Raw genomic sequence first — 23079 nt, 5'->3', positions numbered from 1 at the left:
AACGCAAACGAGGCCAAAACCGCGGATCGTGGTGGGAATCGATCGTGGGGATAGATCAACCGAGTTCGGTCAAGGCGAAACGCGCGAGGTAGGATCGAGAATCTCCATCGGGATCCCACCCTCTGACCGTCGTCGTCAGTCTGCCCTCTCCTTCTCCTACTCTCCCTCCCTCCCACCCTTCCTGCCGATTTCGCGGATCTACGAAGTACGAGTGGCCACAACGGTCCACGGGGTTTCAGGTAGATTTCTACTTCCGTTCGCAGTTTCATGGAATCGAATCCATAAATGGTTTTCCATGTGCTTCTCAAAATAAAATGGATAAGGTATGTAAGAGTAAAAGAATGACTACACATTTTAGTTTTCACTTCTTTGAGCCATCCGCGAGTTCTTCTCTTGTCTTTCAAAGCTCCGACTTCTTGATTTTCAAAGCTCCGTATAATGAGTATTTTACTAATAATACTTGCTTAGTTCATTTGAATGTAATCTATTGCAATTATTAAATTAATTCGTCAAATATTTAAAGTAAAATACCTATAACTATTTGTATTTATTAAAAACGACTGTAATTTCATCTAATGTGACACAAAAAAATAATTATCTCAACGCTGTTTTTAGTTTTTAATGAAAGTTACGAATCGGTAAGAACAATATACATTTTAAAGAGGATATAATTCAACCGGTAAAATTCACGATTTCATCGTTTCATGTCTCTTCTTGTCTTGTCGTTGTCAAAATAAGTATATCAATTTAGCGATCGAATCATGTATGTAATAATCCTCTTAAAAAAAAAAGAGATCTCTCATCATCACAAATGTATATTGTGATTATGCTAATATATTGATTGGCATATTACAATCAATCATCGATTATTACACGTTTCATAATATTAAGAACGATGGATAAGCGAGATAACATCTCCGGAAGAATTCTTGCGAATAAAAATGTGTCGGAGCGATTCATCTCTCGGACTGATGGCGGAATGCCGTCATGTAGGTGCCACCGGCTACACGATGCTGTTGTAGCCTCGTTTTCCAGGCGAGAGCCGTACAGCATCGTCCGGCGCGAGGCCTCCACACAACAGTTTTTACAGCTTCAGGAGCCTCGTGTCAGAGAAGTGGGCGCTGGGGCATCGACGACAAGGACGAAGAAACGCGAGAAATATCGAGATTCCCTCTCGTTAACCTTAGAAAATATTACCCCAGGATAGTAGCGATCTCCAAACGATACGTGAAATAGACGCGTGTTAGAAAACGATAGAAGCATAAATAGAAAGGATCTAAAATAATGCTCGGTCGACAAATTGAGTCTTGATTTGATTCTCGGCGCGAGAGAAAATTACCGCACTTCAATATTGTTTCTTGAAATGCATGAAAGGCACGCGCGCGCGTCTCTTATTTTATTGATTGTTCTCAAATGCAAGCTCGGCGATCAATTCGAATGTTTCCTCGTCGGCGCGACGAAAAAAGAATTTTTTTTCTTCCCTCTCTACGTAGCTCCAGCAAATGTCGGCGCGAAAAGAAAAACGGCGATCAAGGAGAAAGCGGTGTGGAAGGCACAAAACCTATGTCAAGGATAATCCGGTGAATTGAAACGGGTCAATGGACCGCTCGCCGACTGTGTAGCACGGTTCCAAAATCCAAATAGTTTCGGTCCACGCACCTCTATCGGTTCCTGTTTACCTTTCACCTAGTCATGATTTACCATTACGTTTAAATGGACCGGCACCACTTATCTATGAATTCGCTGAGATTTCACCGACACCGCTAATAAAAACTGTCTCGGGCAAAAAGCTCCGTTCTGTCGCCGATAATCTATTCGCGCGACTCGAAGAAGAAGTCTCTTCCGGTTTGCCGGAAAAATAAGAGAGCAAGCAGTTTCTCTCCCCGAAATTTTTACACCGAAACCCTCGACCGATAAGACACGGATTGCATAAGGATTTCGCTACGCGGGAAACCTTGGAACGCGTACTGCAATGCGTACGCGGAGAAAAGCAAACTAATTTCGTCACGTGCGCTATCCCTACACAGTTGACCATTTATTGCAGCGGCAGAAATTTAACGATCTTCGACTGTTTTCGTTTTCTTTGCGAGCGGTCATTACGCATTTCTTTTCTGCGAAGAATCAACCGAAAGACAATTACGCATTTTTGTACGGACAATTATGCACGAGGCATAAATGTTTTTTAATTAAGTTATTAAATTAATCGGAAGTAAATGTGATAAATCGTCGGAAACAATCGATCCGTATATATCCACTCTCGTATTTACGCGTAAAGTGACACTTCAATAAGCTTCACTCGCATTCCCCATTGTTAATGAATGAGACAGAAACGCTGTCAATAAGTCACGTTTTTCTCGGTAATATCTGGAGACAGTTAGGGACACGTGTGACAGTTATCTGGCGCTAATTTGTATGCTACACGGGAATGATTTTAATAACAGAGTTCAAGGATTGAGGAATCGGTGTCCCAATCCGAATTTCGGGTAATTTAATGCCTGTTTTAACGGCTGACGTGCCTCACCGGGTCTCACCGGAATGTAACAATAAAAAAAGGAAAAGCAAAAACGGGACTGTTTCACGTGATCTCTTGGCCGCTTAGTGGGCCGATGGGAAGCCCGGATCAGAATCAGCAGGTGAGATACTAAGAAGCTGGGTTACTGGGTACCGGATCATCAATCGCGGTATCGCCGTATCGAGCTAAACGAGTATCAGCGTTGTCATTAAATTGTTCTTTTTGCGAGCGAGGTAAAACGAAGCCAAAAATGGACAAAGAAGAAAAAGGTCACCCGAAAATCGGGTTGACGTGGAAGAAAGCGAACACTTATCACTTTCAGCAAGGATCTCTATAATCGATTAATTTTGAACGGCGAACTAGACAAGCAGTAACACGTGTTAAGGCAGTACCGTTAGAAACTAGCGAGTTCGGTTTCGTTGTAAAAGGTATTTGTTCGCCGAGTGAGCAAATACCTTTTTGATCTGGCCATTTGCAGGTTTTAGTCAATTAACATGTTAAGATATTAAGAACAATTTATTATTGTCTCTAATCGGGAGACAGTTTATGTCATAATTTTCTTAATTTTAATAATTTAATAATATATAAGACTCTTAGATTTAAACGATTAGTAACTAGGATAAGCACTCAGAGTCAATAACACGGTAATTAGTGTATGGCTAATTTAATTTTTAAATACAATATTCTTTAACACATCGAACGTTTCTGTCTTCTTCAGACCTTCATTAGCGATAGTTATGAAAACTTTTATGCTATTTAGTTATTCACCTTCGCTCGTTCCGCACGTGTCCGTATCGGAATCACATGCGGAACAAACGAAGGTGAATAACTGCATAGTGTTTTTAATATAAAAATTTGCATAACTATCGCTGATGAAAGCAGAAACCCTGAAGAAGACAGAAACGTTCGATGTAAAGAATATTGTATTTAAAAATTAAATTAGCCACACACTAATTACCGTGTTATTGACTCTGAGTTGCCTATCCTAGTTACTAATCGTTTTAATAATTTATAACTAATGAGTGAATATTCACAAAAATATTTACGTTAAATGCCGAATACAAATTTATAATGAATATTTCACATTCAACGTTAATTTAATAATACGTATTGCAGAGGGAGATGTGTGTGCCCATCCAAAAGAAATCTGGCTAATATATTCTCCGAAACGAAACTTTCCTTCGAGCATACTTTTTGGTCGGCCCTGCGCCAAGCGTGCCTGTGTGGAAGACCGTCGACTGAATCTTCGCGGAATGAAACAAGTTTGTGAAGCATGTAAGATGTTCTTGCTACCACCTTTTAATGACATAATGATGTAATTGAACGAAGGCACGACGTCGAGAAACCCCCTATTACTCTTCCCAAAACATCGCCGTAATTTCTGTGCAATCTTTAATTTATAAAGCGCAATGGTTTAACGCGAACGAAATAAAATAAAATGCATATGTAGAATATATGGCTAAAATATCACAAAATAACAGCGAAATAGGTCATTAAAAAAAAACTAAAATACAAAATAAATTTGAAAATTGAATAAATTTAAAAATATCTTAAGTCAATATCTTTTTTATCTTTTTCATGAAGAATCTGTTTCTTGACAGTGCTATAATTTATAAAACGTTTTGATTATTGACATGTCAATCATACGTCGATATCAATATTCAACATAATTAACAAGTTGCATCCAACAGATTGTGCTCAAGGATATTTTGTTAAATAATTAATCTGTGCCCCTAAAGTTCAGACATTATAGCGGTTCTAAATGATTTGCTTCAGATATATTGATTTATAACACCAGCAGAAGAAATTAAATGTAATTTTTTTTACGATATGACATGTGACAAATGAATCTTTTTCTTGTTTTACATTTGCACTTTTTTTGCATTTGATTAAATCCGTAGAACATGTATCAGGCACACTAAGGTATCTCTGTGAAACGTAAATTTGTGTTAATGTTAACGCATTAACATAATGTCGACTTTTAATCAACAGGTACTACAAAAATTCAATCGTTTAACAGAGAAGGTCTACATTTCCGTGCGAAATATAGAAATATCATTCAATATTTCAACGAAGTTGACAGGTGCATTAACAAAATAATAAAAATTTGCCAGTGACATTCTATTCGTATCGGTTGTTTGTTTAAATAAAACTCTTGACATTTTAACAGTAGAAAAGTTTAAAACATTTATGAACATCTCATAGGTATTTCGAAAGTGTCACACTTCGGCAATCGAATACCGGTACATCATCATGATAATAAGGCATTTCATACTAATGTATTCTAAAAACATGTTTCAGTATCGTCGAACATATTGTATAATTTATTATCACACCGTAAAGAAATGTCTGAGATGAAAATAATTATTGTAGCAAACATTTCGTCATAGAAATGACGCTATCACTGTCGCTTGCGTGTATACGGATTCAGGTCTAATACACGTTCTGGAATTATAACGGGACCTTTCTATTAGGATCTTCAGGCACTTGATAACAGAATCTAATAGGTAACGACCCACTTCTCGATGTAGATGAAATATCGATCTTTACAACGTCCCAAGAAGTACAATCAGACGCAAGCAATTACATTTCGAAACGCCGCTACTTTATAATATTAGCTTATTATTGTACACATATATATTATTTTATTAATGTCGTTGTCGTCCATATTATTAGTCTAATAATCTAAATAATCTTAATCTCGATAGCCGAAACTAGGCTAATTGGAAGACGTATTGCCCGCGCGTTAGAGAAATCGGACAGATATAGATCTAATTTCAGAAATTCTTCGTAACTGTTTTTAAATCCCACATGCCTAGGGCCTATCTAGGGCATCATTAAACGCGAAGTACTCCTCCAGTAAGTTTTCTCCAAATCATCTTAGTAGACGAATGTGTCGCCTCCTCATGAATAAACAGCGCTTCAAGCAGTGGACATCTCTCTTAAAGCTGAGAAAAAAAGACAGAATGCCACATGTTGCACGACCTCGTTCGTCGTGGCTTTGCGGCTTAGCGCGGCGACAACTTTACTTTACACTCTCTATTTTACAAGCGGCTGAATGGCAGCGATTAAAGAAACAAAAAACTAGGCTCATTTGTATCTCCTTAGACCGGCCACGATACGATTTTAAAGAGCATTCTAACAAGCATATAGGTGGCACGTTACATGCTTGCTCCTTAACGATCCATTTTATGTGTACAATAAAAAATTTTTTTTAGCGTTTGAAAGTTTATTGTCTACTGATTTTATCAATGCATTTATTCTGCGATTCACAATTAGTGCAAAATCAGCGTGTATGTTTTGTGTTTCGCAAAATATTAAGTTTCTAACAAATAAAAAAAAAATAATAAAAATAAATGACATAAATAAATAATATTAATCTTATTTATTAATATTAAATTTATCTGATTTACGTGTGTGTGTGTGCTATTTATGTATTTTTATATGTGAAAAAAATCCGTAATATGATAGAAAATATTACAGAAGAGAAATCTTTTAATTTTATTAATACTATTCCGATGATACCTTTTGTGTAATTTTATTATTACTTCAAAAAGATACTGCTAGTGTAATCGAAGGCTTTGACTGCTCACGCTTTGATACAACAACAATGCAATGCCGAGCATATGCATTGCAATGCGTGACGTTACAGCTAGCGTTCTAACTCGGCAAAACACAGTTTCGCACGACAGAGAAAATAAACTTGGTGAACGTCACTCAGCGCGGATTTTAATGTCGCATACTTCCTGGGAAAATGATAGCTGACACACTTTGGCACCTCTTGCGGAAATGTGAGCGTCGCGAGGCATTACTTAACCACGAATTTAAGAAATAATATTTGGTGTCTCTTTAAATATTTGCCGGCCGTTGTAGATCTTCCGAGAACTCATCACACGTTAAATATCAATATATCTGAGACTTGCAAGATTCAAATTCCTTCTTGTCATTCAAATCACGTAACTTCCTGCAAGTAAAATATAGTAGTGCATCGACTGAATTCTAAATCTATAACCGAGCTCGACATTCAAGATCAACTATTTCACGTGTATTAATTAAATGGAGGAAGAGAATAGTCTACCGTCACTTATTGTTAGTCAAATCTTCTTTTTGCATGTATAAAGTATTGATGCTACGACCTGGAAGTGATACAACCATTATACGATTAAAATCAATCAATATCAGTAAATTTAAACGTAGACTATGAATCTATTACGTTTGTTTTTGAGAATAGGTCGTAAATAATTATGAAATACGTCGCAACTCTCAAACGACAAAGTGACTTGTTAGACTCATTATAAAGTTAACAGGCGTGATTTTTCAGATGCTATTTGCATTGCCTCTGCATTGTTATTGGAAGCTTATACAAGTAATCGTTATTGCTTCACAAAATTACCCAGTTGATTTCATATAAATATTAACGTGGTACAAAATTCGTTTGCGTTTTGATTTAAAATTATAAAATACTTTAAGAGATGTGAAATGTGTGTGGCAATCTAAATTGAAAATAATTATAAAAAGACAATATAATCGCGATGGATCTTTATCTTTATTACTGCAAAAACCATGAATAATTCTGATGCAACAGTTATTGGAAATTTTAAACTTGCCTTTCCTGCGCGATTTATAGTATTGTCATCCGCGATGCAAATCGCTGACAATTCCAATAAGTGAAACTGCTTTCGACGTGTTTGTTTTTGCGATAACCAGTCTATAGTTAACGCCTGCTTGAAAAGAAGGGAAAAGTTGTTCGATAGAGAGTGGTTGCACTTCCTTTCTCCTCTGCATCAGTTAGAGATAGGATCGTATCGTAATTATTGACATTCCTGACTAAGATAAGAGCATAGTATTCTTTTCAGAACCTAATCTATCCTGAAATATGCGATATATTAATTGTCTCGTTATGTTCTATAACATCGACATTTTGCGAACGTTAACATGTCAGTTATACATAATGTTTCTTTTTAGAAGTCGTGTATATGTATCGCCCAATCAGATTTCGACTGTTTCCATCTAAATCTTCGTAATTTTTGCCTAAACATTAATGAGATGTTTCACAATGCGTCGTTTTGTTCTTTAAATTCGTGAAAGTGTGTAATTTCTAGGACAGCGCAGATTGGCATCGTACAAAAAGTGAAATGTTATATGCTGCTGCATATATAGTTTCATCGTGTAGCACGTATCGTTCAAGGTAGAAGAGAGATAATATCGATCTGATGATCGGTTTCACTACTGTCTTTTTATATATTTATATTTATACTTGAAGCCATTAAGTTTCGCTTTCTACGTAAACCGCAGGGACCGTAACGTGCGGATTACCACCTGGTACCGCCTTAAGTTTGAATCCTAATTCGAATGGATATAATTGATCGATCCACAATATCAGCGTAGACGCCGTAGACAATCGGGAAAAGAATTAAAACGATATACAATTGTTATTCCCCCCCTCCCTTCCCCACCAAGACAAAGTGAAAGCGATTGATTTTTATTAAACCTCTGTGATCATGCGTTTTTGCATTTCTCCTAATTGAAACGCTTAATAAATCTAATAATAGAAATTAATATGGGTTACACAGCTGAGCTGATTGTTATTGCTCACAATTTTTTAATTACAATAATATAATAAAACACATGTATTGATGTACAATATACACTGTTAATCTATAACGTCAAATTTAACCTTATTTAAGTCACTGCTTCTACTTAATAGATATAGTTATTTTTAACTAAAATAATAGAATTTAACCCAAATTTGACTTAAATTTGAACTGTTTTAAATTATTTAACTCTGTTCTAGTAAAATAAATATTTATTAAGTAGGAGCAGTGGTAACTAAATAAGTTTCAGTTTGACACTATAGATTTAACAGTGTATCTTAAACGTTTCGACCTTCCAATAACGGTTTTCTCAGCGTTCACAGAATAATCATAATAAATTATTAATTTATATTTATTCGAAACTGTATAGATATATATTATAATTATACATTTCTTTACATTTTGTCACATTGTGAATTTCAATTCATGCTGGCCACGCTACGTAATTATGGCATATTTGTTATCCACCCTCCCGTTATACTTACAAAAGTTTAAAAGCTACGCACGCATGCATTATTAGAGCGTATATTTTTCCGAACGTAATTCGATCGATTGGCCAATTCGACTAATTAATCTGTTCGCAAAAGAGAATCCTCCGAGGAAGGAAATCGACTGTAACGTCCGATCGTAGTGATACACGTAAGACGCAAACCGGTTGGAGGCTGATTGGCGCACTTTCTTCGATACGTCTCTACGCTAGCCATGATCACCTCGCTTTCGAGGTCAATGTCTAGGCCTGGCGTATACACCCGAGATGCGACTGACTCCTCTCGCATATACAGGCGCAACTTTCCTTGATCGGAGTGACTGACATTCGGCGCGCGCGAAATTTTCTTTGCTTCTCGACGGCGTACGTTTGCATGCGGTGTAATATGAGCAATGCGTAGCGTGTGGAAAGCTTCAGTTTATTAATGATTTTAATTATTGTTTTGAGGCTTGAAACGAAAAAAGCTATAGAAGCGTTTTCAAGGTAAGCCGATGTTACACAGATTGATCGTTATCGTCTCCAGGACCGGTTATTATAGCAGATCTCAGGTCAACTATTACGGTTTAATTGCCGTTATATACGATATTCTTGTTGCAATAAAATAATACTTATTGCGCCGAACAAGATTAGCAAGATGACGCAGAGATTATAAGTTTCATATAATTAAACATAGATCGACGAGCAACAGATCCCTTTGATCGTAATGCGCATTAGATGTTTCTTTCGGTGATTTCTCCGCATCACGCAGAGTATATATGCTGGTACGTCCAGTACATCTGACAAATGAAGAAGAAGCGAAAGTAAAACCCCCCTCCCCCTCCTCGGACACGGTGAGTGTCTTCGCGTCCTCGCACGCGATTTTACAGTGTTAATGGCGTAATACGCGCCGAGCGATTGCGCGCCTGCCGAGAATTCCTCGCGAATGGAAAGCGCGTGCCTTTTTGCTGAAATTAAATGCAGAGCCGCCACCTCCTGTTTAAATTAGAGGGAACCGAGAGACTTCAATTATCAATTAAATCGGATTTTAATTCAAAGGGAAACGTAAAATTTAAATTGGTAGCGAAGTCGAAGCGAAGGAAAACGGTGCGCTTCCGGCATGGCTGGCTGGGACATCGTGCGGATTCGTTCAGAGCCTAAACGCGCGATGGGTGGACACACAAAAGTCATTTTGATCCAGCTGCTAACTAAACCGCCTCGGAATCGCGATATGTCGTTGATGCTTTCTACTGTCACATGTCACATGACTAAGTGCGCGATTGACCGCGTTTGAACGTCTCGTCGTCTTGTTAAATGTCGTAGGATGACGGGCCGCGTGCAAACCGTGCGCTCCTCTTCCCGCGCGATTCGTCAAACAGCATATTAAACAAGAAAATTGTTTATGCGAATTACCGAATGCGGCCTCAATCGAGCCGGCCGCTCGTAATTCCTTTGTTCAAAATTGTCGATCATCGCGACGGGAAGTGCGCGTTTTACAATGTGCCGCTTCGTAAATCGCCAAACACGATTACTATCTCTATAGCCGCTCGGCCGGCGACTGTATATAAACTCATTTTGCATTATTCAGAGAAACGTAACCGGCAGGACGCAACTGGCAATTAACAATTCCCGCGGACCCGCGAGAATTTTCGAACTTTTCTGGGATGCCGCCTTCGCGCGAATCGAGCACATACACGGGGCTGTAATGAGTCGATGACCGAGATATTAAAAGTAAGACACATGTGAACAAATGACGAAAGGGGGTATAAGTCGGTCGATAGAGCGTAAACTATAGAGCTAACGAGTCATTCAGCGAACGTACGACAAGTGACAAGTGCGGTATAGTCTTTATGTGCAGTTACGGTTAAACAACCGTGAAAAGATTCGATATTAATTGACACAAATTGAACGCGAATTTAACTAACACACCTCGAAATCATCTGATTTAACGAGAAAAAACACGTTTCAACTTGGTACGGAACTTTCTCCCTTCGCATATAAAGCGAACTGCAGGTGGAAACAACAATTAGACTTGAATAAATGTCACGAGGTGACAATTTAAGGAATAATCAGTACGAAAAGGACTAAAATATTTCACATTTTGTCGACCAATTTCGACCAATTGCATGCTTACTCAGCCAAAGTCATTGCATCGAAAAAGCAGTTCTGCATCTTTTTGCAACAATTTGCGTTAGGCAAGAAAATCGATACAATATTAAAAATAAAAAATTTTACGCTGTACTGCACTTAGAACAAACAAGATATCTCTTTTCTTGCTACGCTTAGATCATCTGGCAGACATCTAACGCGCGGTTCCAAAACTTTTTTTGATATATAATTTTGACTTTCGACAGATACACAAGTGCAGCATTCTATCCTTTAATCGCGGATATCTGATTCGAACAAGCGGATCGTTCATAATATCTCTCGGCTCGAGAGACATGCACTTGCGCTCTAGCAAAGCAAAAATCTAAAGCGATTCATTATCAAACGAGCTAGGTAGCATATTTCGCGAGAAATTAGCACGCCGATAACTCTTGGAGTATAATTTTTCGTAGTCACGACAATATAAAATCGTTTGGCGAGGATCTCTTACCCGAGAGTATCGTTCCTCGGCTGATTTCTCCGGCGTGATTCGAAGATGATCACGCGTGACCTTCTACTTCGTGGCGACGACCCTCTTTGCCGGTGCCGCCGTGATTATAACGACCAGAGAGTATCCCGTTGGGATAGGCGAGAGTTTTCATTCAAGAGGATTTCGTCTAACGATCAGCTCGATGATGTGAGCACACCAGCTCGCCGGCGATCTCAGCGAGACGATCGAGGCGGTAGCAGCGCGGGTTGCTCAGGGATCGTCACCCACGTCGACGATCCATACGCGTACACGGTCACCATCACCCGCGCGGACGGACCTTCGGTGTCGCCTGGCGGTCCCTGGACAAACCCGCGCACGGGGGCGGAATTGAAAGTAACGTGGCCGTCGGCGCGACACGATCTATCGTTTCCGTCAAGCGATAATAATTAGCTTTCACGCGCCTCAATTCACCACTTCGCCTCCCGCTGTCGCCGCGTTTTCGCGCGCGCTCTCCTCGGGGATGGAAAAACACTACGGAGCAACGCTCCCTGGCCATTCCTCCGTTCGCGGAAGGTGCAGGCGCCGGCTGGCCGCCATCATAGAAATCAATACAACCCTACAACAGGGGAGCCTGCACCCCTGTGTGTATACATACATGGGATTCTCTCAAACGGGACATGCCGTCGCTTTGCACCGCTAGCTGATTACGAACGGAATGCACGGGGAATGGGACATCGTTTTAAGATTTGCAAATCAGTCGCTGGGATATAAAACGTGATTGATCATAGCTGGCCACAAGTCCCATCGATCTTCTCGCTTTTCAACCACATATATGAAGGTCCTGTAGAAATAAATCTTTTTCTTTTCGCCTTTCCGCCCGTGCTTTAACCTGACCGGGGTAAATCGCGATGTCGAAATGTATTTGTGGGAAGAGAATAATGAGGACAACAGAAAATGGATGTGCAAGACTTTCTATGTGCTTTATCTTTTTGACCGTCTCACTAGTATCCGCTTTACTGTTTGCTGATCCACCCACGCGGTGTGAAATTCTTCCGATGGTAACAGAAGTCTACATTCGGATCAAAGTATATGGATTAGCCTTAGAAGAAACTTTCACTATATTAGCAGTAACAATCGATACCAAAAGCCTAAACTGTTAAAGTTAACTGTAGTTTGTCCAATTTCCTATTTCTTCTTAGTTCTGCTCTTAGAAAGAGATGCATATAAAAATTCTCTTATTTTAATTGTGTTCTACATTTTGTATCTAAAATACTCTTTCGAAGTTCGATAACTTTTCTTATAACGCACGAACAGACAGGTGAAAATGTGATGATCTTTTTATAGATGATCGATTTTTTAAGTTGACCATTCTTTTAGGTGGCAATTCTTTTAACGGTTAAAGTCTGGGATCACTTGTTTCAGTCCAAAGATACGCTCGCTAACTAATTTACACTGTGCAAGGATCGAGGAAGAGGCTGGGAGCTGACGAGGAAGAAAAGCAAAAGCCTAGCTAGGGTCTTTCGAGCCAAAGTGCAAGATTCATCTGTAAAAACAAAATTAGCTGCACTGCGTAAAAAAAAAGTATTTGCATACATTTTCTGAGATGATTCTGCACGAAACGAAATACAGCTCCACAGCGTCTTATTGAATATATCAATATATGAAAAAAACAATATACTCTCTCTAATATAGAAATACATTAATACAGCGATATTTTCGTTTTTGTGAAATTATCTTAAAGAAGATATAATAGAGATGTGAGAAGAAAGACTCTCTCATTATCGTATATTTTCTATCCTTGCGTTTTTTGCATAAATAATTCATCATTGAAAATAAATCAAGCAAATCTCCGCCTCTTCGGCGGATCTGAAAGCGTCGCCTCCCTCCGCGCCGTCCTACACCCTTGAAGAGAGATAAGCGAAGGAGGAACGAGAGGTCTCATCGAGGCCGACGAACGAGGTCGGGTTTTAGACGCGCGTGACGTTTAAATGTACGGTACCGTTGCTCAGGACGCGAGCAGGAGGAAAGGGAAGGACGCGCGTTGCCGTGGCGAACCGCAATCTCGCGCTTCCTCCTCGGTCATTTGCGAAGCCCGTGCATCGGTACCTGCTACATCCACACAGTTCCCCGGACCCAGACGCCTATACTGACCCACTCTCACTCTCACCTTTCTCTTTCCCTCTGTCTCTTTTTAGATTTTCTCCTCTCGAGGAGCGGATCTGTCTTCTCGCGCGCGTTATCAAGATGATAAGATATGCACATTATATATACACACACATCTAGCTCTCTTCTTCGTTAGATCATTTTTGACGTGCAAATACAGCGCTACTTCAGAAGGAGAAGATAAGGTAAAGAATAAGAGATTCCGGAAATATTGGAAGCGTTGCAAGACTGACACATGTTACACGTGCAACGCGCGACGCGATAAAATGATATAAAATTAAAAGTCTCCAGAGATAAAACGCGCGAGCGGAGGAATATGGTACGTGTCTGAAACTGCAGTTGCAAACAAAAGAGGAGATCAGACTGTCGATACAATTCATTAGCGAGCCGGTGTTAAAAATCGGAATGATACACGAATGTAACATTCCTCGCGTGCGCGGGTAGCTTCGACCCGCGCGTCACACGCGCGATGCAAATTAGCGGTATCTACGCAGAACAGTAAATCGTTACGCAATTCGCGACGGGCAATTGCGACAAGCACAAAAGCGGATGACGATACCTGTAATTGGATTAGATTGCGACAATAAATGCGATTGATAATTGACTAATTGCCGCGCCGCCCAGGACCGCGGTCTGGCAAGGGATGCACGCGGGAAGACGTCGCGGTGTCTCAGTCGCGACGGGCACGTCCGGCTGAGATGAAGCGTGCACTTCCAGTAGTTTTCCTTCACCTATGGTGGACTGCTCTCCCGGAAGTATGTTCCTCGAGGTAAACGACTTCGTACTCCTTTAAAAGTCATTTTCGCTTCACTACGTATAACGCGACAAACCGCGTCGCTTCATCGCGGCGTCTTTTATCGCTTTCGAATATCGCCGAAGAAAAATCGTGCGCAACAGTTTTCCGTCTGTGAGACGCGAAAGGGAGTGGACCCCGAGTTCGATCGGTGTCTCTTCTCTTAACATATTCGTATCAGAAAGAAATAAATCGCAAAAGTTGTAAAATAAAGCAAACTCTGCTACTTTCTGAAAATTGCCAGATAGGATGATTTGAAGTATATGCGACCAGAAAAAAAATCGTTACGACGATTAATGTTAAGATCAATGCTACTTAATGTTTAATTTGATGGTATGATACCAAACTCTTGCACATTTTCGTGAAAAGGAAAGAAACAAATTTTCCAACTCCGACTCCTTTTACTTCTCCGCAGACGGAGATACGCCGCGGTATATTAAGTCGCTCGTTAACAATCTTTCTCTCGCGCGATCAAATAAGTTACCTAACCGAAAAGATAAGCAGTTTCGTCTTGACGGTGCACGTAAAGTCGTATAGGACTAAAGAATTCTCCCGCGTTTAATGTAACGAGAATTCTCGATGAGTCAGTAACGAAACATGTAATACCAAAATGCAAATAAAATGACGAACGTTGACAATGTTGAATAATTAAACAAATTGCGTTAATAAATGAATGAGAAAAGAATTTTAATGATGATGAGAGATGGGATTTTCCTCGCCAGCTTGTTTAGCGAAGATGTCAACAATTGCTCTATGACGTCGAGGCTAATTTTGCCGGAACATTATGTTAAAGGTAATATGCGGCTCATACTTAGAGGAGCTTGCATTTTTTTTACGTTTCTCACTCAAAGAATAAGCAATTATATGTAAAAAGATAAAATTTTCTGCAGAAATTAGACCGCCGTCGGGCGCGCCTGTAGTGGTGAACTTCAACATTTTAGTGGTCGACATAAATTCTATCAACGTTGAAGATATGGACTTTCGGTAAACTGAAGTGAGATAAAAGCTTTTCTTTTCAGTCACAATCAGAAAATCGAATGAATTGATATATATATATATATATTTATAAAATATGGAATTTAATTAAAATATAAAGATAATTAATCTTTTTCATTTAAAGTATAAAATTCAGATGTAAAAGACTATACAGGGTGTTCATAAAGTATCGGACCCCCCCTCTATCTCAGAAAATACTAACTGGATTTCCTAAAAGTTTTGTATTTAAAGTTTTTTTTATCCAGTTAGTATTTTCTGAGATAGAGAGGGGGGGGGGATCCGATACTTTATGAACACCCTGTATAGTCACAAGTGTGCATATTTATTAGCGTGGACATGTTCGTCAGTCAAAGTTGGATAGAATCTCGACTGAATATGCCTCAAGACATTTTCGAGGAAGGCGATGATTATGTTATACTTCCCTCGGAATTTTTCGATAATCTTTGGCAACCAGATCCGTATTTTTTAAATTCGAAAGTTTCCGGTAAGGTTAAAGAGTAAACTATATTATTCAACTTCCGTGCTAATAAATTATGTATCGATACGATTAGGTATTGATTTTCAGAGATTGCGACTTTAAGCCACAAATTCTCATTGGTCACGTTGTACCGGAATAAGACTATTAAATATTCTGCACGAATTAACGCTATTGTCGCCTGTCAAATGGAATTTCAATTGTACCCGATGGATATTCAAATCTGTCCAATTTATATAGAAAGCTGTAAGTAAAGTTTAAAGTACAAATGTAAATGCAAATGCGAGAAGCAGTCGACAATGTACAATAGAAACACACTCTTTTCTAAAATTATTTTTGAAACATGACAGAGAAGCGACAAGAAACGTGAATATTCTCGAATATCTTGGTAAATTTATCTACTTTTTACGATCTAAATTATTTCCTGCAGTTTCCTATAATACAAAGAAGTTGCGCTTAAAGTGGGGCGCGGGCGGTGTTACGGTAAATCCCGAATTGAAACTTTTGCAATATGACATCGGGAAGCCCGCGGTACTCGAAGAAACTATAGATTATACGCTCGAGAAAAATGGTATGTTAAAATTCAATACACTTACGTATTTAATCTGCACTCCCTTTTATCTGAATCTGATATCTAATCAATAGCTCGATCTCCCTTTTTGTCCAATATCGCTGTTTCAATTACAAATTATGCATTAGAACTTTGCCAATTAATAATTTGATGATCCTCGTAGGAAATTTCTCTCGGCTGGTGGTCTTCTTTCGGTTCGAGAGGCAGATCGGTCACCACTTGATACAAACGTTCGCGCCGTCGACTCTGGTGGTGATGCTCTCCTGGTTCAGCTTCTGGCTGGACTTGGACGCGATTCCTGGTCGAGTGGCACTTCTGGTGACGAGTATGCTTACACTGGTAACGATGTTCACTGGTCTTAAGAGCGATATTCCACCGGTGGCGTATATCAAGGTGTGTAAATTTGCGAATGTACTTCGAAGCTTCAGTATCGCCTCTTATGCGCTTGTTATGGAACTCTCTGTATAATATAGACAGCGCCTCGTATTGATATCCGTCTTTTCTGTATAAAAATCACACCGTTTGCTTCACACAGGCACTGGACGTCTGGATGGCAGGCTGTATGATGTTCGTGTTCGCGGCTTTGGGTGAATTCGTCGTAGTCAAAGTGCTCGACTTGCGACACATGAAAAATGATTCGCAAAGTTCCGTGGAATCTCGCTCGGTTCGTGTCTAAACTCATAATAATCTTATCGTATAAGAAGACTGTTGTATTACTATATAATTATCCGTTAAATACGATTATTTTTTAGCGATTAATGATGAAGAGACAAAGCACTTGGGATAATGAATTCGTTCACACGATCAAACCCATAAATAAGCACATTAATAATAATCTATTGCCAACTCAATGGCTAGATCCCGAATGCCAGATAAAGCAAACGCGCAAAACGCGCTCTCAGAAAATAGATTGTTACAGCAGAATCGTGTTCCCTATACTCTTTCTACTTTTCGTCGTTTTGTATTGGCCAATAATATTGCTTAAAAGCGCCATAATAAAATGATATGAATTTCGTTGAATATGTATGCTAGAATGCTCCGTACAATCAATAATCGGCACTTTTTATATTTAAATTTTGTGAATGAGTCGAAGAAGACATCTGTATTAATTACAAGTTTGAAACATATTATAAATTTGCATATGATAGAAAAGTAAAATGTTTTTTTTTCGGCATACATCGTTTATTTTTTTATAAACAATACTTACTATATACAATTATCCAAGAATCTTTGTCCTACAATTTAAATAAAGCTCAATCCGTATCGATTTCTTCTACGGACAAATCAGATTCGTCATCTATCGAGACCGCAGAATACCTTGACACATCTTTCGCAGATTTCAAATCTCCTATTCTCAGTATATAGCTTATCGTATATTGATTAAAATCGCATCTGCAAAAACGTAATAAAGTCAATTACGTAATTATTTCTATTTACAGGAACGTGTATATACACTATATATATTTAAAAAATGTAACATTTACATTTTACTAAGGTCGTCATATTTCTTTTGCATATTCTTATGCAGCATTAACAGCAGTGGCATCATTAGCGCGCCATCGATGCGTGACCCGCATTTCGTCAAGATTGTTTCTATCCATAAAAGATAGAAGTGTATATGCCTCGTTGATTCCAATTCAGATGCTATGAATTTCAATAGCTTTTCGATATAAACGTCTGGCATACTCGTCGTTATTAATTCAACTGTAACAGCGAAAAATCGACCGAGAATTTATTATATATCACAGCACTATTAAATCATTAGTATAATTAATTAAAAATATATGTATATAAACTCACTTTCTTTGTACGGAATGGTTTCTATAACTTGTTGTATCAACAGCTTCTCATTTAACTTCAATGCCATCATTAATGCTAAAAATAGTAATACAGACAATTAATTTGTTATTCTCATTATTATTAAATAATACAAAGGCGTCTATATATACCTTTTGCGTAATCGTGTTTATCAAGTGTTTCTCTCACGGTGTCCGGAGTAATTCCAAGCTCCAATTGAAACGGATCGAACATCAATCCAATATCCAAAGAATATATCAACAAGCCTTCCGTTGTTGCTGCCGCCCATGCTTGTCCTATTTTTACAAACACACACTTGAGATACACTTGTTTCGAATAAAATAAATAATTAACTAATCACATTTATTTCTACCTGTGGGAGAGAATTGTAAACTGAGTACTCTCACTTCCGGTTTGACTCTCCTGCTTGCCATATCTCCACTTTTAACACCTGGCAGTCGTAACGATATGTTGCCGCCTTCGCGATGCTCAATTAAAGCTGTGTTTCCAAATTCAGACATGTACTTCCTGTTTATAACATCCTGCCAAAGTAGAAATTAAAAATAGACTTTTAAATTGTTTTACAACTAATTCAGCACTTCAGCCTAATAATAGAAAGGTAAAAAATTTGAAATATTTATAACATATATTGTTACTTACGTCCACGCCATCCAGAGAACGATTCTGAGTGATCTCGTACTTTTTCAACAATACCGATTCTTGAACGTTGTAAATGCACACATTCTTGGAACGACCACCAGCTAATATGCACGTACCGTCAGCCGAGTAACATAACGTAGTGAAAGCTCTGAAAGACAGAATGAACGTATTTAATGATGTATCATTAAGACATACATTGATTTACCGCATTAATAACATTTCTCGCGCTGGGCTACTCACTTGGATTGCAAATTCTTCTTCGCCGTGACGAGATCCGTTTTAGTTCTACCAGCACCCAAATCGGTTCTGCCCTCAATAAAGCCCGTCTGCCTTGCCGTCTTACACTCAAAAAACGTAATCTGTCCGTCCAACGTAGCGACGGCAACTTCTTCTCCGCTCGGTTTGTAAGTCACGCACAGCGCATCAGCGGTTAATCGTACAGTCTCGTGCGCGGAGCCATTTTCAATGGCATTCCATATTTTCAACGTTTTGTCCCAGGATGCGGATACCAGTTCTGTACTGGCGGGATTGGGATTGAATGCCAAGCTCGCAACAGGTCCCTCGTGGCCGCTCAATATCTGAAATTGAGTATTTTAATAAGCACATTATTTTGATTGCATAACTTAGGCATATGTCTATACTTCAAACCAATGTAATTGTAAAAACTAAAATCGTGCAAATCAACGCTCGCGCGCTGTCGAATGGAGTTACACATACCTCTAAAAGTGTCCCAAGTTTCATGCTCCACAGATACACGTCGAAGAAATCTTGGCCACCCGCAGCGAGAAACTCGTCGCTCGCGTCGATCGCCAGGCAGGAAAATTGCACCGGACGTGGCGAGGTGAGAGTACGGAAATTTCTGTACCTCGCCAAATCGTACGCTCGCACCGTTCCGTCCAACGAGGCGGACGCGACGAATTTACGATTGTGACTGAACAGAACGCTGGATATCGACGAGGTGTGCTCGTGGAACGTGAGCGTACAGAATCCGGTTAGCGTGTTCCATAATTTAACTTTCCCGTCGTCGCCGCCCGTTATGATGTACTGGCCGTCGGGACTGTACGCCAGACAATTCATATTAGTTCGATGCCCTTGCTGCTTCATAGCGTATGTTTCACTCTGCCATTCCCAAACCAGGAGCTGACCAGCGTGGGAGCATCCTATAGCTATCCAATCTCCGGTAGAATTTAACGCGATCGACGAAATACGCTGTCGAGAAATACTGTAAAACCATACAGTAGTTTAATTTATCTCTAATATCGCATATATAATAATAATAATGTGACAAAAGATACAAATATGAAATTATTTTATAATTAAAATGTAAACTTTACCTCAACGAATGGATCAAATTAGCATGTGGCATTTCATACAAGTAAAATGAACCAATGTTAAATCCAATAACCAATATATGAGTATCCTGATGATAAGCAGCTGCAGTAAGCTTTGCATCTCTATTTTGTTTGCGAACTTCGTCTGTTAAATAGAAAGTAGCTTGCTTTTTATAACCTAACATTTTGATTTTCTTATTTTCCTCTTTCGTAAAGACCTCTTGTGTATCATCTTGTGGCAAATCATCTGATAAAATATGGATATTCTTATAAATCACTGTTACATGTTATAATACTCAATTATATTACTTACAATTATTTCTGACCAATTATATTCCAACAGATTTTTCATTTATTTATAAATAATATCAAATTCAAAGATTTCGTGGAATGCTAAAGAAATTTTCATTACCTGCGTCTAACAATTTACGTTCAGCATGGGCCTTCTGCTTTTCTGTTCTCTCAATAATTTTTTCTATATCGATATCATCCTCACTGTCGCTGTCTTTGGATTTTTCCTTTTTTGAAGGTGGTTCCATTTCAACCCAATCGTCTGGTTCAAGTGTGCATTCCCAGACGCACATTCGGCCACTTCTGTGAAAAAAATCGTTCAAAAATAAATTTATGAGAAATTATTGCACAGGAGAAAATTCTTGATTAAGTATAGCAAAAATAATTAGACAATCAATACGATGTAAATATTTTAAACTGTATCACTTACTTGCTAATAGTGTACATATCATACTGTTTTGCTTCAAAGAAGCACGCCACAATTACGTCGGAATGACCGCCCAATGTAATCCACCGAAAGTTCGCCCATTTTTGTAAACTGTATATCTTCACGGTGGTATCCTTCGAACCGACCGCCAACAATTTCGAGTCAAAAGACCAATTAACGCACGTTGTCTCAGAGGTGGCTCCGTGAAACGCACGTTCCATAATAAATGGATTGTAATCCCCCGTTTGTAAGCCCGGTGCATTGAAAACGAAAACTGAAACATAAAAGGAATATTATTTTGCATAATTGTTACATATTGTGTTTACGTAAATACAATACACTTTCACAAATTTATAGCACTTACCGCCACCTCCTTTGCAAACTGCAAAATGCTTTCCATCTGGAGAAAACTTTACACGCTTCGGGCGTCCTTTAAATCTATACTTGTGTAAAATCACTTTGCTTATCAGACTGATGATATGAGCTTCACCATCTGCAGATATATTATAAAACTATACAATTACTTCATTCTACAAATACTCCTTCATAAATATGATTACAATAATTTTTACAAGTACATGCGCATATAGAAAGAAGTCTTACCTGCGTTAATCGCGACTAGCATACAACCATTTGGTGATATGTCAATAGTAGTATAATTAAATCTGCTTTCCACAGGGAGCGTCATAGATTTATTGCTAAAAAAAAAAATCATTTTTATGTAAAATTATGTGACGAATCATTACTACATGAAAATAATAAGCTTTATGAAGCTTTCAAATATGTGATATTCACATTAAAATTAATACTTTTATGATTACTTACTTTTTTAAGTCAAAGATTGTGATTCTATTGCCCACAGGGCTAATAACTGACGATCCATCTGGAGAAAAGAGTAAGTCTCCTTTACGATAAACTGTGCCAAGTAAATTACTGAACTGTAACAGAAATAGAAAGCATTATTGTAATTTATGAATATATACCTGCTGTATAAATTTTAAGTTAAAATTATTAACATAAAATTTTTATGTATTTTAATTACATGTGTGTTATAATTATTAGAAAGTAACCAGGTTAATAAAAGTTATTACAACTAAATATACAACTTAAAATTTATTAAAATCTTCTAGCTAAGTGTAAATAGAAAAGAGTACATAAAATACCAACGCAAAAATTATAGGTTAAAAGTATTGTATGCGCGTTATAATTCAAACAATAGGATTTGCACAGAAAAGGAAAATGCGTAAATTGTAGCTTTTCAAAACAGGAAGTGTCTCACCTTATATGAGAATTTCATCTTTCCTTCGTTAATATCAAACGAATATCTGCGGAATCCACGTGCACACCACGCATTAACGCGTCTATCAACAGCATCAAGCGATCAAGTTTACGAGTTTTACGACATGTTTGAATCATGCACTGCAGTTTCAAAATTATCCGAACGATGACGCCACAAGTAAGCACGAGTTCTCTTTGCAACTACACTTTCTTGCACTTCTATCGTCGAACCGCAGAATATAAATTTCTCAGAACTCTCAATAGTAAATTGAGAGATATAAAAATAATATTACAATAATTTTTCTAAAAAAAAGATTTAACTTTTAATTTAACTTTCAACTTATGTTCATTTGTGAAGATATTAAAAATTTAAGTTGTAAAAGTCGATAAGATATCCTGAAAAACTAATTGGATAATAGATGGCACTGTAGGGATAATTAAAATTCTGAGAAAATTATTAATTGTGATTTCAAGGAGTTTGATTCTTCGAATTACAGAAACTGAAAATCTCAAACTTATAAAGAATTGAAGAATACAATTAGATAAAAAGTAATTATAAATTTTCAAAAATTTCTATAATTTTAAACCTAACCTTATAACAACATGATGACATAAATTTTCAAAAATTGACAGAGTACAAAGATAACATATAATTAGGTGAGATATAATTAAAGTGTTAAATCTACCAAAATATAATTTCACGCACGTATATTTCGATTGAATTGTTGACAGTTTTTTCAATAGAGTGGCGTAACGAGGTCAGGGCCGTGATGCAATTTTTGAGAATTCAATATACAGTAAATGGTCAACGTATATAATATAGCAATGAAATAGTTTCTATCATAGAATGTAAAAGAAATGCATCAGCGTAATCTCTTTTTGTTATCTTTGTAATCATATCGATATTCACAAGTACGTCGTTCATCCTATCTCTCTACGTCGTTTATCTCTCGAAACCTCGCGATATGCTGCAGCGACTCAGCTGACACGGACGTAACAGTTCAAACACCCGGTCATGTGCCTGGATTACGTATACGGGCAAATTCGTTGAGCGGGATGATTTTCGGACCGGGACACCGTCGAACGAGCATCGCGGAATGTCGCGCGATCGCGAAGGACATTCGCGCGGTATTCCACCGGGCAACAGGACTTA

General features: G+C 38.2%; 3 protein-coding genes across 8 annotated transcripts in view; 1 reads left to right on the top strand and 2 right to left on the bottom strand.

The window, feature by feature from the left end:
* Window positions 1–11466, bottom strand: part of LOC105458595 (elongation of very long chain fatty acids protein 4-like) — a 19154-nt gene extending 7688 nt beyond the window's left edge. Inside the window, exon 1 of the mRNA XM_011704043.1 lies at window positions 11166–11466. The gene's annotated coding sequence lies outside the window, so the exon portion shown is untranslated. The remainder of the gene's footprint in view (window positions 1–11165) is intronic.
* On the top strand, window positions 10286–17318 carry LOC105458596 (glycine receptor subunit alphaZ1). Of its 5 annotated transcripts, none has more exons than XM_011704048.1 (9): window positions 10286–10300; window positions 14823–14893; window positions 14991–15084; window positions 15426–15580; window positions 15662–15817; window positions 16002–16142; window positions 16306–16535; window positions 16678–16806; window positions 16895–17318. In XM_011704048.1, exons 2-9 carry the CDS (start codon window positions 14854–14856, stop codon window positions 17144–17146), a joined length of 1197 nt encoding a protein of 398 aa, XP_011702350.1. In that variant the 5' UTR covers window positions 10286–10300; window positions 14823–14853; the 3' UTR covers window positions 17147–17318. The 5 variants fall into 5 exon arrangements, with proteins under 5 accessions (XP_011702350.1, XP_011702349.1, XP_011702348.1 ...); XM_011704047.1 differs by lacking the exon at window positions 10286–10300 and adding an exon at window positions 10392–10542; XM_011704046.1 differs by lacking the exon at window positions 10286–10300 and adding an exon at window positions 13428–13492.
* Window positions 17303–23079, bottom strand: LOC105458597 (periodic tryptophan protein 2 homolog). 2 transcript variants are annotated; one of them, XM_011704050.1, is made up of 16 exons: window positions 22519–23079; window positions 21928–22145; window positions 21474–21586; window positions 21252–21346; window positions 21013–21141; window positions 20652–20922; window positions 20343–20524; window positions 19934–20177; window positions 19317–19821; window positions 18840–19177; window positions 18600–18747; window positions 18313–18481; window positions 18092–18235; window positions 17943–18017; window positions 17627–17846; window positions 17303–17534 (listed from the first exon to the last, which is right to left on the bottom strand). In XM_011704050.1, the coding sequence occupies exons 2-16, from the start codon at window positions 21943–21945 to the stop codon at window positions 17396–17398; spliced, it is 2790 nt and encodes a 929-aa protein (XP_011702352.1). In that variant the 5' UTR covers window positions 21946–22145; window positions 22519–23079; the 3' UTR covers window positions 17303–17395. The 2 variants fall into 2 exon arrangements, with proteins under 2 accessions (XP_011702352.1, XP_011702353.1); XM_011704051.1 differs by having other exon boundaries at window positions 22837–23079.

Source organism: Wasmannia auropunctata, unplaced genomic scaffold (genome assembly GCF_000956235.1).
Source record: "Wasmannia auropunctata unplaced genomic scaffold, wasmannia.A_1.0 LD334508.1, whole genome shotgun sequence".
NCBI lineage: Eukaryota > Metazoa > Arthropoda > Insecta > Hymenoptera > Formicidae > Wasmannia > Wasmannia auropunctata.
This window is presented reverse-complemented; position numbering and strand designations above follow the sequence as displayed.

Excerpts from the sequence above, each read along its gene's own strand:
- LOC105458596 (XM_011704044.1), top strand. The coding sequence starts at position 14,006 with ATGAAGCGTGCACTTCCAGTAGTTTTCCTTCACCTATGGTGGACTGCT. Across the intron at positions 15,581-15,661 it reads TTTAAATTCGAAAGTTTCCG|AGATTGCGACTTTAAGCCAC; the intron begins GTAAGGTTAAAG and ends ATTGATTTTCAG. Across the intron at positions 16,143-16,305 it reads TTATACGCTCGAGAAAAATG|GAAATTTCTCTCGGCTGGTG; the intron begins GTATGTTAAAAT and ends TGATCCTCGTAG.
- LOC105458597 (XM_011704050.1), bottom strand. Across the intron at positions 21,142-21,251 it reads GCTAGTCGCGATTAACGCAG|ATGGTGAAGCTCATATCATC; the intron begins GTAAGACTTCTT and ends ATATATCTGCAG. Across the intron at positions 18,748-18,839 it reads AAGAAGAATTTGCAATCCAA|AGCTTTCACTACGTTATGTT; the intron begins GTGAGTAGCCCA and ends TCTGTCTTTCAG.